Genomic DNA, 15223 nt, shown 5'->3' with positions numbered 1-15223 from the left:
CCGTTTTCTTCGACGTCCCAATTGGTAGAATCTACCGTCCAAGCTGATCGGCCTCGATTCTGTAAAAAGATTGATACAAACACCAATGTCAAGGCATCCATCAGTCTCTGTTGCGGAAGCTAGTTCAGATAAATTGAATAATTACAGTGGACACGTTGCTATGTCCGATATGATGCTTGAATTCGGGATTTGAACTTCCAGAACGCGGGTCAGTTCGTCGAGGGAAGTCAATAGTCGATCCTGGTCCAGCCCGGGAACACGAAAGCAGTTCCAGCAGTTCCAAACAAAATGCTTGATATGACGCCCCAAACTTATCCCGACGAACCCCATGCAAGGACGGAATAGTTTTAAAGATGCCAAGAAAGACTGGAGTAGGAAATCAGTCGAGTCGAAGGGCTGGGCTTCGGTGTCGATGAGGCTTTTGATATGAGGCTGCAACAGAAACTCGATCACAGATCGATGTACGAATTGTACCCGCTCGCTGGACGGATGTTCATAATTGATCCTCTGCTCGTCTTCGTACCACGCCTGAGTATGTAGAAAAATATCGTCACCCTCATCTATGATCTCAAACATGCCTTCTGAATGGATCCGCGCAGTGCCCTTCTGCAGGCTGCTTTCCATTTCGTGGTTGAGGTTTTCGCTTATCTTGTGCTCGTTCTCTTCACATGGTTTGATTTGTGTGGTCATGCCATCGCTGAAATCACACACACCCCTCATCAATCGCGGTCGAGAATCATAATGAGAAAAGCGTATCTCAAGAAGGCCCATACATCGTTGGTAAACCGACCGTCTGGCTCTATCTTGTCTAGAGACCCAAGATTCAGTGGTACCGGTCGTGATGGGAAGGTTGATAGCGAAGTTGGGGTCTTTGTCATAACAGTCTAGGAACCAAAAATCCGTGAGCAGTAGGTCCCGTACATCTGTAAACCACCCAATCTCAGAGTCTTTCAGTGTAAGAAGAATCATTCGCATCGCCCTCATTCTGTCCAGTTTATTGGTCAGGGTTCCGCTCCTGATTGAGGTAAAAATTGACATGAAGAGTTCTTCAAGGCCCCCAGGTAAACTCTCGAGTCTTGCTTCGAGATCTCCCAGTCGCTCCCCGCAAAGCAGAGCTGATTTCAGACCTATCAATGTGATTTTTACCCAGAGGAACACGCCTTCGGCTTTGTGCTTGATTTGATCGATGATATGTTTCGCACTTGATTCTTCCGAAAAGTGGGACATGAATTCTTCATTGTCAGATAACTCGCTGTTGATGTACGCTTCGATGTCTCGGCACGTTATGTCCTGGAGGCGAATTCCAGGGCAGTTGATCAGCCTCTGTCGAAATATCTCCCATTCTCGACTTGAAACGCACAACTTTACATCTTCCGGGACTATCTCAGTCCAACTGCGAAGCAGTTTTATCATCTTGTCGTGGTCCCCGTCAAACTCGTCCAGGCCGTCGATGAAGATTGCAATCTTGTGCGAGGAAAACAAATCTGTCTGTCGCAGAAAATTGTTAAAGGCCGACTCAATATCAGAACTGTGAATCCTGAACGCTTTTCCTTGCGTAGCATTTCTCCACTGCCTCGGGAATACGGTCGCGAGCAGGGCGGGGACTTGCTCCAGGATAGAGTATGAAAGCGCTCGAAGGAGTCCGTTTAAGGACTTTTGAGTTGTGGACCCAAGCTTCCAGAAGAAGAAGTTTGCTGAAATCAGTGTCTTTTCTCCAGCCCAGTCTTTGAGATATGATTTTGTCGCTGGGCTTTGGCAAAGGTACTTCATAAGTGTTGATTTTCCTGCGCCAGGTTTGCCGGAAATATGGAAAATGCCTCCACCATAAGCCAGCCAGTTTATGAGACCTTGCTGTGCCTGAAGCTCTGTGGTGGTTCGCTTCAAGGATATATGTGATTCGGGATTGGGATCGTAATCGAAGAGGCCGTCTGAGCTTGCATCAGAACCTGGTACCCGATACTGATCGGATTCATGGCTGTCGTCGTTCTGCGACCTATCGTCCCCCGGAGGCATATAGTATGATTCATCGCTGTGACTGAAATAGGGCTCATCGATGGAATCAGACCCGCTTGTGGTCGTATGCGGTGTCTCCGAGCCTAACAGCCAGGAATACGTCTTTTCATGGGCGCGTTCAACCTCATCAAACCTCCTCGTCATGTCGCCAACATAAAGGTTCTCCAAAATTAGGCGCTGGGCAGTGCTCTCTACAGCCTCCTTCGAGCGGGATAGGATGTCGTGGGCACTTTCCACCAAACCCGGAATGTGTTTCCACAACTCTACGTTGGACTGCAGTTCCTTGATATTCTCGCCTAAATGTTGCATTTCAGTTGCGTTGATGTGTCCTTGGGCCGAAATCTCATTGAGACGACGGCTCAGTTCCGATCTACGGATGAGAAAAAGGTTAGCCGTCTTGCGCGTTATGTTCTCGTTGCTTGGCCCAGGTGAAGTTACCTCGTAAGTTGAGTGAGCTGAAGATGAATCCTGGATCTGCAATCATCCAACTCTTTCTGGAGTGTTTCCTTTTCATTCTTCTTCCGGGAGTCCTTGACCATCTCTTCTCATTCTACTGCATTCATCTTTTACATCATATGATTATCTGAATAGCCAACAGGGAAGGCACACTTGGGGTAGATTTGTGTAGGATCCGTGATAATGTAGCCGCAAATCCGAATGGAAGGTTCCGTGAGGCTCCCGAGATGCCTATAATCATGGTTTCTGTATATAGGTACGTAACAATTGCGAGTAGAACTTTTATACCACTTAAGAAATCTGCGAGACCGTGTCCAAGTCTTCCGGACTGCTTTCCATACACATGCTGTCTTTGACTGTACAGTCCTTGGACCTTCCTTTCCAATGAGGCTCATAGACGACTTTCACCCCGCTTCGACCCTCCTCGCACCAACTTAATCTGAATCAATCACAATGACCTCAACCTCCCGCACCTCCTTCAACTCTCTCTTGGAGTCCTTCACCCCTTCAAACTCCATTTTCAACCGAGCCTCCAACCATCCCCCAAGCCCAGCAAACATCCCAACCCCCTTCCACCTCTCACAAAAAGCCCCCATAACCTCCATCCTCTCCTTCTCAACCTCCCTCATCCTGCCCTCCATCCACCTCCCTCCCCTTCCCCCCTCAACAACCCCCGTCTCCCCCAAGCCCCAGATAAACTTGGCCTCACAAACAGGACAAAAGTACGGCGGCTGTCTCGAGTCCTCGCCCAACCCTCCCGTGCCCTGCATAACGCAGGCATAATAAACGCAATGATCCATCCCAAGACAGTGACCAACCTCGTGAACCGCCGTCCTCGCGACACGTGAGAACCACATGCCGTACAAGTCCTCCTCCGCTTGCTTCTTATTCCGTGATGCTTCCCGTGGTACGAGGACATTTCTCGAGGCGGAGATGGCGAAGCCCATGGCCGTGCCTTTGACCTTCCTCAAATCAACCAGAACCTCACCACCACCAACCTTCTCCTTCTTTTCCCCTTTCTTCAATCTTCCTTTCCCCTTCCCATCCGCCTCCATCTCACCACCTGCCCCCTCCATCTCCATCTCCTCCTGCTCCACCCACCACTCACACGCCTCTCTCACAAACCGCCCACAATGACTAGCAGGCCACCCATGCCCCCTCTCAACCCCCATAACCCCATCCATCGCAGGCCGATACCGAAACGAACTCACAGTACATATCCGACTGCCCCCAAACGCCCTCCCACAACAGAAGTCATCATCCTCGTCTTCATACAGATCCTGCGCGATGAGCATACACGCAGCGTATGCATCCACCGGCAGCACCCCTGAAAGCGCGTCCAGGAGGTCGTTGAGGTTAAGTTGATATTTTGCAATCCCGTCGGGGGAAGGGCGGCATCGGATCCCGATGACTGCTGCGTTGGCAGATGATCCAGTCGCGAGGCCGATCCTGAACGGCGTCTCCTTCTTTTCCTTCCCACGAAGAGGAACACTCTCGTCCCACTTCACAAACCTAAACGCGGTAGGCAGAATCTCCACAGGAAGAGGATGATAAAACGCCTCAAAATACGAGACGACATCCTCAACCCTCGGCTGCTTCAGCCCTCCCCCAAATCCATCCGTCGCAGCTCCCTCCAACACAGGAACCTCCCACTCCCTTACCATCGAGGCGAGACCTTCCTCCACACCCGGAAAATCAGCAACATAAAGCGTCTTCCTCCCCTCTGTAATCCGATTCCTCCACTCCCCCGTCGCCCAAGACCTCAAACTCTGCGGCGGATACCGAGGTTCCAGCGCGAGGTCGTCGTCGGGGAGAACAAGCGGGCCAGGAAAAGTGGAAGGATCGGTTGGGGGGACGTCAGATCCGGACCCGGGGCCGGATCTGGAGTTGGAGCCGGAAGAGGTGGAGTTGGAGATACCGGCGTCTGCACCACCCGCACCCGCAATCGGCACAACCCTCCCAGACCGCGTCATCGCCGCAACGCGTTTCTCAACGGGTATGCGGGTGAATCCGGCTCTTGTGCGGCCGTACTCCGATGCGTCGACGATGATGGATGTGTGTTGACATGTTTTTGGTTGCTTTCGAGGTGCCATTTTCGTGTGAAGTGGTAGCGATCACGACTCAACGACACCAGTGACGCGGTTGAGAGGTGAGGTGAGTAAGGTAGCTTATAGATAGATAATCTCAACGTTTCCGTCACCGACTTTACTGTGCCGCCCGATGACTCACACACGAAACCTCAATCTTTGACAACACGAAACGAGGTACTAACTTCATCACTGTCTGTAAAGGGATTCACAAAGAGGTCGAGACGGATACCTGGCGGGGGACCAAACGACCCCGCTTTCCGCGCTGCTGCCTACGATCCAAAAAAAGCCACCAAACTCGAGTTATTTCCTTCACTTCATCTCACCTTACCTCAACTCACCTGGGTTTGCCTCAATTTCCTGAACTAGCTAGCTCCCTCGAATCCATCAAACGTCTACCTAAGGTAGACACGATCCGCCTCGCGAACCCGAATGGCGCACCACGCAGCCTCGCCTTCCGTTGCGCAACCCAGCGCAGCCAACCTTACCCTGTCAAGCATCACCACCCTCATGCAAGACGCTCGTCTCTAATTAACCTCAGTCGTCTGCGGATATCAAACTGACCCCCCTCCAATATCTCCCCTCTCAACTCCGCCAGTTGCCAAGCTAACCCTCCCGTCGCATACTACACAACAAACTCAACACCGAACAAGGCCATACAAGTCCTACGTAAAGGGGACGTCCGAAGAAAGATAAAAAAGCCTCCTACATCACATCCCATCCGAGCAGGGCACGCCTCCCTCGGTCCCAAAAAACTTTCAAACCCTCACGCATCCCTCGCCTTTAAGAGATACCACAGCTCAAGTACTGGCCTTCGGACCCGGCATCCGCGGACTCTCTGCCCCTAAACCTCCTGCCAAATCCCTCAGACAAATGGAAGGGTAAAATACTGCCTCACGCCCATGCTCAGACAGGACAGACAGGACAGACAGGGCGCATAGATCCTCTCTCAAACCGCGAAATCCCTTATTAGCCTTTCAACCTGTAGCCCAACTAAGGTAAAGGCAAGGCACCAAGCGGGAATAAAAAGGGCAAAAGATAGGGTAGTCAAAACGTCCACTAGCGAGAAAAGAAGACGACACGCCGCTCGGCTAGGTCTAGACTCTTCCTGCGTGCTGTCTTCTCTCTCTGGTGCAGTGAGTGGTGCTGCCTCGAGGCTTGTGCCCACTGCCCACTGCCCAGTGTCTGGCAGCACTTCATGCATGGCCGCTGTTCGATATGTCGCCTCCAATGTCGCGCTTGCGCTTGAACAAACAAACCAGCATAGACCTCTTGGCCCCCCTCTTCTTTGGGTAAAATCATGCAGTACGAATAGACGCACCACAACACAAACAAACCCGCGCCCGCACCGCCGGGACCGCAAATCCTTCCTCCTGCAACCACATGGACCGCGCAAACCCACCACGGCGGGTCTACCGTCCGTCCCGCATCCACAACCGCATCCGCATCCGCCGTCCGTCGTAACGTGGCATACCGACCCTATCTCCCCGTCGCGCCTCTTGCAGAATCTGGCATCGCTCCATCATCGTCCTCCAGGAGTAAATCTCTCCTTTCGTGGGATAATTATCCCCAAGAGCAATGATCATGTCAATGCCACTCTCAAAAGACAAAGAGCCCGCCCTCAGGCTCGCCATCACTCACCAGTCAGGTCAAGCATGCCCCATCAAACGCCCGCCATCTTCGCCCTCCCGCTCTTCCCGGGGCACACCAACCCATCACATCTCGTCACCGATTGCGCGCGCCCCGTCCCATCCCTTGGTTCGCCTCCCGTTGGCCGGGCGAATGATGCGACGCCACACATACTTCGACATCCAGGATCCAAATAGCAACTGGTCTGGATGTATGCCTCGGAGCGATCGCCCCAATCCATTCCCTGATTATTCGCGCGGAAGAGAAGTTTCTCCCACATTGAGTGCAGTCGCCGTAGCCAACCATACCTCGGCAGACCTTCGTACGCGTCGTCGCGTTAAAGGGGGTAAAAAAAAGCTAGACCGTCGCAAAATCTCGTGTAAAATGTTAGTGACAACCCAAAGAACCATGGAAATAGTAAAGTACACACAAAAGTGTGTAAGCTCACCTCACCACACCATACGCGTCGCCCGCGTCGCGGTTGGAGTTCTCGACTCTTGAGTGCAAGGCGCAAAAGTTTCCCGGTTCTGAAACCAGCCCATCTTCCCCGGAATCCCACCTCCGCGAACCGCGGCACCAACCACTCTGACCGAGCGCATCCCACCCGCATCGACACCACCAACGTCCACACCCACGACACCCCTTGGGGCCATCCCCCACGGAAGAGGGATGAACGTCCCTCAACGAACGGATGCAGTCTACAGAACATAAGATTATTTCGTCTCTTCTTACCACGACGGGGGCCCAAAGTTCAGTTTGCACGTCGCAGGGTCCTGCTCGTGCCTGAACCCAAAATGGACGGGGCCCTGGTCTGCGATGCTGCATCCGAGGCATAGTCGGACGTGGTATCACTGCTGGCCACACGTGGTCCAATGGGGGAGCGAGGGTACCTGGCCAGTGACGGGATGTGATGTGATGTGATGGCCGCGGCAGCAACAGCAGCGGCAGCATCAGCCGTGGCATCGCATCGAAGGATCACCTTCATTCCCGACAATTGTTGAGTGGCAGAGCTGTGCATTGCGTTGCGCCTGACAAGACATTGGCCAAATCCTTTGCCGGGCCCGCGGACTACCGTCAACGGCCACGATGCTGCATCTCGAAGGTGCCAGTGAGAAAGCATCGGGTGTCATCGCCAACGACATCCCTCCACCAGTTGGGCTTGAGATCAAGTTGCAAAAGAAACCATGTCCAGCCTTACCAATCGACGAATTCCTCGATCTGCCTCCTAGGCCGGACCGAAATGTGAACCCAGCTCGAGGTTTCCGTAACCTGAGTCAATCGCTCGATATTCCCCATCAGTGCGTCGTCCCCTTACCCCGAGATCACATCGATCGATTCCGGGGTTTCGAATGTCTCGCAGCAAAAAGCACATCATCTCCAAGGTAAGACGTAGCAAGGTTGAAAATAGTCTGCGGCTTTCTGCTTATCGCTGGTTTGACGGGCGATCACGGGTCTCAGACATTGGTGGCGCCGAGCCTTTGCATCAACCCGCAGCATTCCTCGGTCCCGAAAAGAATTGAGAGAGAAAAAAATTGTCCGAGTGAGCGTGCGCGCCAGTCCAAGCTGCCACGAGGGTGTAGGTGGTCTGCAAGGTACGGACGGGTGTTCAGAATCAGCATCGAATCCTTTGCTTTGCATGCGCCTCGGTGTAAGTCAAACGAAGAAGAGAGGCCCAAAACGCAAAACTCGGGCGATTCGCGCCTTCGCGCGCAAACTGCCGTCGCTTTGCTTCTCTATTGGCCATTCCGGGCTTCAATGTCGGATTCTGGGCTTGCTGTCCCTATTGAGCAGCGTATTGTTGATTGACTTTGACGCTGCAGCGCCATACTTTTGAATAGAGAAACGCAAAGGTGAGAGGCTTTTCCATGCTTCCAAAGCGGGAATTGGCTCTCCGTGCCTCTCCTATTTGACTTCTCTTTCTCAAATGACTTATCAGCCCTCGAAGGGCGCCATGAAGGGTTTCCCGGGCACCCGCCGCCGCCCTGAATATCAAGAACCCTTGGAATTCTGAATCGTTGTCGCAGGAATGTTCCTCTGAAGATTTTGACAGCTATTTGCGGTCACATCGAAATCCACCCATGTTTCCGCTTGAAAACTCGCCCGTGCACACACGCAATCGTGACACCAGCTGTTGGCGCCGATGTCTCCCGCAACGCCTCGTGGCATCGTGCGACGAGGGTCCCCAGAAAGAACACCCCATCCTTTGCCACACGCCGCACCATAACAATGACCTGTAGAAAGGAAAGGCGAAACCACGGGGAAGCGCACCGAGCTCTGCGGTAGGAAGACTGGATACTTCGTTGCCTGATGTCTAGACACCTTGTTTGATCTGAACCGCCCGAAGACGGCCATTTCTCGATGCAGGGGACGTCTCGTTGAGCGAACAAAATCTTGTACCTTGTAGAACTATTCGCCGTTGCTACACTCGTATCTGCCGGCGTCAACTGTTGAGAAGTCTTAGTAGACCCATGAACCATCATCATTACCAAATAGAGGAGGGGCCGCACGCGACATCAACTTTATCCAGGTGTCGATAACCTGGTTCCGAGGGAATCGTAAGCCGCTTCAACGGATGGCTTACAGGTAGAGGCGCCACGCCCCTCACCAACTACCCTCATTGATCCCAAACATAGAAGTAACTTACCGCCACTGTATCATCCAAATTCGGTTGCCGTCGGGAACGTAGAATGAAAATTCTGATCAATTTGTTTCTGTTGAGTTTCGAGTGCCGAACTTGGCTTGATGGCTTGCCTACTGTGATGGGTCTGTGGCTTGCCGCCGACCGATGACTTTGAACTTCGAGAAAGGTCTTGCCGCATGCAGATTTTTCCAACCCGCCGATGATCAACTGTCAGAATGGATGCACCTTTTTTCATTTCTTCTTCTTTTTTGGCCCGAGTCCAGCCCGGTCCCAGGCCTTCCACGTAGACTCAACTCATAGGCCAAAGTAAACCCACTCGAGCCTCCGCATCGGCCTCCTGTTCGGCCACAACCCCCCGTCAGAAATGCAGAATCATCGGGCCCTTACCCGGTCAGCCGGCATCGTTCTCTGACATGGATGTGTGCAACTTTTTTCAGTTCACATGTGAAGTGGGCACATCGAAGAGGCTGTTGGAATCCCTCTTCCTGTCGCCGACGGGGTGGGCTTCCTCGATGCAACCGTACTGACGAGGACAAAATCAGGCGGCACCGCTGCAAGCTGAGGCTTCCACGCGCGCTTCTACCGGAGCCCTAAGGCGAGAGCCCAGGCACCGGATGATACCCGTCATGCCCGTCACCGGCCACCCGTGTCTTCCCCTCTCGCTTCCGTGCCCTCTGCATCTGGCAAGCCAGCATCGGCGAATGGACTGTCAATCCAACCCTCCATCAGGGCACGACTAATGCAAGGGACGCAAGACCGAGGGAAAAAAACCTCATCTCCAATCCAGGTACCGCACCGGCGGGCTTGGGAATATCGACTCAACAAGTGCAGACTGCAGAGATTGTGACGCTGCACACCCTCTTCTGTGGACATGGCCGTACCAGTCAAATGCAAGCATTGGGCAAAATCAATGCCTGTGCTCTCATGGGGGTGTCGAACCCCAGGGGCCTCGGTCGGCCTTGGTCCTGACCGGCTCCAATCCTGTCGAGGCTGGCCCGTCTCCGGTCGACGGCGCAGCCTTGAGAACCATTAGGTTAAGCACCTACGGGGTTTGCGCCGCTGGCCGGCTTCGAGAGGGGCGAACAGGTAGACATTCGACCGTCGCAGTAAAGGCTCACGCCTTCGCTGCACATTCTGCGTGATGACGGGCGAAAAGACAAGAGAACCAAAGAGAATAGAAGAGTGTGCATCTCGGCCCGCAAAAAGGGAACTCCATTCATCGTGATTATGATATAATCACATCTCATTAGATCGATTAATAGCCAACGAGATGTCGTCAGATCTGTGGAGGCAATTGTTGGGCGTCCCGCGTTCCTATCCTGGATTCCACCGGGGCTGACCGGCGTCCCTATTCGTGAACCACGCCGTTTGCTGAGTGAACCTAGTGGACTAAAGCTCAGCGGCGTAAGGTGAAGCCAGCAATGCCAGTCAAGAGTGTCGGGCATGTAAGCAAGCAAGCCTGTTCCGCTGCAGCAAGGCAGGATCTGTCGCCCCACCCCGAGATTCCACCGCCAGGCCTAGATGAAGTGATTTGAGAGACGAAAGCATCCGATGTACTACGGCACAGTCGTAAAAACTTTCTACCATCCCAGGAGGGGGAGGGGCGTAAAGACAGGTCGAAATTGGCACGAGCAACCATGCTCCCAGTTGATGACGGGAAACACGCTCGGGCAGCAGCTAGATGTTGGCGGATAATAAGTATGAGGACGTGGCTACGTAGAAAGACATCGTTGTAGAGACGGATTTTTGCGCAAGAAAACTGAAGCGGGATGTTGCACAGAATGGGGGCGTTTAGTATGTACAGAACAAGAAGAGAAAGGCCCCTCCTGGCAAGCTCTCTCGGTGATAAGCCAATGTCCTGGCGATGACTTAATGGCCGGCCAGCGTGATGGGATTATTAGGGCGTCTCTGTCCGTACAATGAGGGGGACAAACCTTTGAATCATTGAGATGCTCTTGCCTAGAGTTGGCAGTGGCCCGCACTTGTGTCATACGGCTTTGACGTCGTGCCGATACTGTGGCATCTGCCCTCGAGACTGGAGTAACAGGACGGGAAGCGGGATAGGAAGGGCGAGCCGACCAGCGTTGTTATCCGTGGAACCACCTGATAGTGAGACTGCCCCTAGCCCTCGAGATCTTTGCAAAACGTGGAGCAGGGTTTGCTTCCAACGTATATGACGATGCTGAAAGCTGCATGTGGTGGCATCATCCGAGGAGAAGCAACGATGGGGCGACTGAAAAGCGAGGTTGCATTCGAGTCGTCGTTGAAAATTCAAAATTTAGAAGTTGGCCAAAGTGGAGGACCCCTGTCAAGATGTTGGCGGAGAATGCTCGACACACGTGGTATTGGAGCTTAGACCTGTGAGTTGAGGGGGGGTCCGCGTCGTGATCTTTGCTTCTTGCGTGGTGTAAGTGTTTTATGGCATCTCTTCTCAAGACAACACATGAACCACTGATGAGGGCAGTGCGATTTCGGAGCGACATACGGATACAGCTGTCAAAGAGAGAACCATGATGTCGATATTCAAGGAGAAGATGCTTCAGTTGAAGGGATGTGCGGGCGGAACGTGGTGGATGCAAACTGACTCTTGATGCTGGCTGAGTTTGGCCATGGTGAAGACACGATGTGACCGTAATGCCAGCAAGCTGATTCAGTTTAAGCCTCGTCAACATGCCGAAACCCTCGAAGCCGGCACGCCTTTTCGCAGACTGCTCGTTAGAGCATTCGGGAGCCTCAATGCAGGACGTAAAGTCTTGCCTTTGACGTCCTCAATCCAGGAACAGGAAGGGATCGACAGACTGCAAGTCAACGAATGCCTGAATTCGCTCCGTGGGCATGGCTTGCCCATGTTTGTTGCCCAGGCTAAATGGCACACTCATCGAGGCGCTCCAGGACTTTGGGGCAGCACTGCACCCCACCTAGCGGCGGAAAACAGGGAGAGGGCGTCCGTCCCTCGGGCCTAGTCCTACCCCGCCCCGGCAGCATGCGTGCGTACACTACAACGAGATGAGCGCCAAGCGCTTGACTGGACAAGATCCAGAAATTCGCCTAGAAGCAGAGTCATTTAACAAGCACGTCAGCCTCGATGGAGGCGCTTCGTTGCCCCAAGTGAGGCTACCAGCGTTTCGCTACGATGTTTAGAACCTGCAACAATGTTCTCGCGCCAACAGGTCTCCCTGTGGCAGCGACGCTTGGCAGGCGATACAGCCAGCGGACACGGGGCGCCGGCTGAATCAGGTCGAAGAGGGAGCCTGGCAACTGGTAATGCGCCTCTCTATGCGACCTCAGCTGTGCGGCAGCGTTGATGCGTCGGCGGCTCGCGGGGAGAAGTCGACATCCCCCAACTTTCTTTTTCCACAGTTGCATTTGTCATTCATATGGGATTTGTAGGCGGCAAACCGAGGCGGCTAGGTCTCCGGGGTTGGAACTTGAAAGACCATCGGATGCTGATGACCGTGGGACCGATTCTGACGGCTGAGGGAGCCAACCCAACGTTCAGACTACCCTGTTATGGCAACCACTGCTAAGCCAACAGTGTTTACCTAGGCAATCCGTAGGCGTCAGTCCGACTGTTTGTTGTGGTGCATTGACCTGAGTGGGTATCTCCACGGCGGACGTTGTGAGAACAGGAAACTATCGCAGTGACAGCCGCTGCTATGACCTCTCCATGGATACCTGGTCTCATGGGACTTTCGCAGGCCTCATGAAGTTGCGATGGATAGTCCTGGCAGTGAGAGGATGGTGTAATATCGGACCAGGGCGCAGCACGTCATTCGCCAATTGCGTCGATTCGGACCACAGCTGACCGGAAGCTGACTGGGTCTACCTTGGCTTGACCATGCGCGACAATCGTCATTCCTCAGTCAGGTCCTGGCAACTCATCGAGATTCCACTGATTGCTCAGCAGCTCACCCATCGAGCAGGTCCATGTTAAACCTGTCGTTTGGTATCCGCTGCGGGCTGTATTGCTCAAAATAGTCCCGGCTTCTTGGATTTGAGGGAGTTAGGTTGGGTTCGAAGCATGCCCCAAGCTTCCGAGCTACCAATACCCTCTATTCAAAGTTCTTGGTGATGGTCGCAGTACGGATATGGTAGGAGCAAACACGTTGATGGAGTCTTGTCGTTCTATTCATGGCCAATCAGCTACCACCTGAAGGCTACTGAAAGGTTGGTTGGTTCGCAAAGTTCAGACCTTCCACTCAAAATTGTGGCTCGCCATTTACCACCATTGTCGAACGCATCCTGAGTCTTGCGTCACGACTTGCGAGTCGCGACTGTGGCAGCGTTGCCCAGAGATGCGGCCCAAATTCCATCGTATCGTTCCATGCTATTCCATCAGCACCCATCGCCTGGGGGCTGGTCACTATGCCTGAGCAGGAAGGAGGAAGCCACATTGCTCCCCGTGCCACAGCGTTGCGTTACCCGCCAACCTGGAACATGCCCGCTCGCAGGTTGGCAGGGTCGAGGGGACGAAGACACCTTAGGGCGCAACGAAAGGCGGGTGAATCTTGACTGGAGACGGAAATTCATGTGCCGAAAACGGACTGAGGGGCCGCCGAGATCCTCCAAGGGCTTTGTCGTCTGCGATGCTCGCTCAGAAGAGAATACCCACTGCTTAAAGATAGATGCTGGCAGTCCTTGATCTTGACGAGCCGACCTGCCGACCTCTCCAGTGATTGTCCATGGTTAACCGCACTGGCCGACGTCGCTGAAGGAGTTATCAGACCTTCGATAGCTGCGGTGATTAATACCCAACAATGGACCAATGCCGAAAACCACAAATGGTGGCAAGCACTAGAAAATCTATTCCACGTTGTTCTTTGTTGTGTTCCGAGGTCCGCAGTCTCCGGGGCTTCAATGGTTGTGTCCATATCCGTAGCCAGAGAGCTTGGTCGCTGCGCAGTGGGGTTACGGACCTCTCCTTGTCCGACAACTGGGGAAGTAAATGAAGCCCTGGTCCCTGCGGACTTCAAACCCAATCAAGCGACCTAAAAGCTGAGAACAGCTCGACAATCCACCTCCAAGCAAGCGAAGTCTTGGAGAATTGAGATGGATAACATGAAAGAGCCCATCGGGCAAACTGTATCTGCTGGGAGAACTGGTCGGTTTGGGAGTCGAACGCGATCGCACCGAACTCTTGGGATCTCGGGCGCCTTCCGGAGTACACAACCGAGCCAAATGTTGCTCCAGGATCAGCCACTCCTCATTTGCCGTGTAGGTCTGAACCTTTGGGCGACAAAATATTAGTTATGGCTGGTCGTTGATCCTCAGAGCACCATCGGCTTGTTGACGAGTCCTCCGTGCACTCAATACATAGATAGATAGGCCTTGAGGTGACTGACGTCGGAGGGTGGAGTGGGTGGGCAGCTTGTCGTTGGGTCTCGTAATGGCTAGATCATTGTGCATGCATAAAGCAAACGAATCCAGCCGAGTTGTGCAGATCCGCCGGAACCCTGCTCAAATGTCTTCGCCAGCTGTCATGTCCACCGGGCTCTTGGAGCCGGTCCCAAAATCGGCAGAGCAGGATCCATTGGGGTGGAGAGCGAGAAGGCCCAGAACACAGTCCAGCACGTCGTGCCGAGAAATAAATAGTGTGCAGATACGTATCTTTGGTTCGACCGCGGTGCATCGGCAGCAGTTCTGTGAACGTGATGGAGACTGGAGTCGGCCATTTCCCATTCAGCTGTCAGTGGCTGTCGGCTTCCAAACGTCTCCCGCGAACCCTCCTCCGGCCAACGGGGAGCACAATCCGTACCAGGGATGAGGGGACCTTGTGCGAAGACGCTTGTCCATTTCTGTAGCCCCGGTCAAAGCAGAGGAAAACGTTGAACCTGAACCTAGTACCCTAGTCGAACCGACAAACAAGGGGAGGGGAGGGGAGGAGGCCGAGCTATGATCCCTGATGGAGAAGGAAACGAAACGGAATTGGGGTTAGTGTCCTCAGAACAACAGAGGCAGTGCCAAAGCAGGGCAAAACAGACGGCTGAACCTAAGCCGAAGCGGCAGGAGGGCATGCCACCACCGTTGACGGGTGGATGCAGAGAAAAGGTCTGCTGTGTAGGTATTCGTAGTTCGAGTTATTGTTACCTATATCTGCCGGATGAGGAAATGGGACAGTGAGGAGAGAAGAGGGGGCGGCGAAGGAGGCGTTGAGGAAAATCTGGAGGTACAATATCTTTACTTCACACCCGTCAGTCGTATCCGGGACCCAAGACTTACAGCTAGATACCTCAAGCCAACGATGGGCATTGAGGCTCCAGCATTCCTAGCAACGAAGAACGTGAAAGCCAGGTTGAGCGGGCAGAAGATGGGGGAAGAAGCCCTGGACCCTGCCCTGCTCCCTGTCTGTTCTGCCATTGACCGGCGCATGTCCATTGGTGTCCGTCGCTCCGCTGCA

General features: G+C 53.5%; 3 protein-coding genes across 3 annotated transcripts; all 3 read right to left on the bottom strand.

The window, feature by feature from the left end:
- Positions 1–753: 753 nt before the first annotated feature.
- Positions 754–2322, bottom strand: BDP55DRAFT_561640 (uncharacterized protein; the record flags this gene model as incomplete). Its single annotated transcript, XM_060570092.1, has 3 exons — positions 754–1484; positions 1530–1847; positions 2037–2322. Coding segments are annotated over 3 exons (1335 nt in total), but the record flags the coding sequence as incomplete, so codon positions are not given.
- A 662-nt stretch (positions 2323–2984) lies between these two features.
- On the bottom strand, positions 2985–4334 carry BDP55DRAFT_532589 (uncharacterized protein; the record flags this gene model as incomplete). Its single annotated transcript, XM_060567856.1, has 2 exons — positions 2985–3545; positions 3591–4334. Coding segments are annotated over 2 exons (1305 nt in total), but the record flags the coding sequence as incomplete, so codon positions are not given.
- Positions 4335–6506: 2172 nt separating this feature from the next.
- Positions 6507–7352, bottom strand: BDP55DRAFT_322595 (uncharacterized protein). Its single transcript, XM_060566782.1, has one exon. The coding sequence runs from the start codon at positions 7146–7148 to the stop codon at positions 6630–6632; it is 519 nt and encodes a 172-aa protein (XP_060424918.1). The 5' UTR covers positions 7149–7352; the 3' UTR covers positions 6507–6629.
- Between the last annotated feature and the right edge of the window lie 7871 nt (positions 7353–15223).

Source organism: Colletotrichum godetiae (genome assembly GCF_030913485.1).
Source record: "Colletotrichum godetiae strain CBS 193.32 chromosome Unknown BDP55scaffold_52, whole genome shotgun sequence".
Taxonomy (NCBI): domain Eukaryota; kingdom Fungi; phylum Ascomycota; class Sordariomycetes; order Glomerellales; family Glomerellaceae; genus Colletotrichum; species Colletotrichum godetiae.
The sequence above is the reverse complement of the archived record's forward strand: the minus strand, read 5'-3'. Positions and strand labels throughout refer to the sequence as shown.

What these genes read in the sequence shown, in the direction of transcription:
- BDP55DRAFT_322595 (XM_060566782.1), bottom strand. Translation starts at nt 7,148, where the DNA reads ATGCCACGGCTGATGCTGCCGCTGCTGTTGCTGCCGCGGCCATCACAT.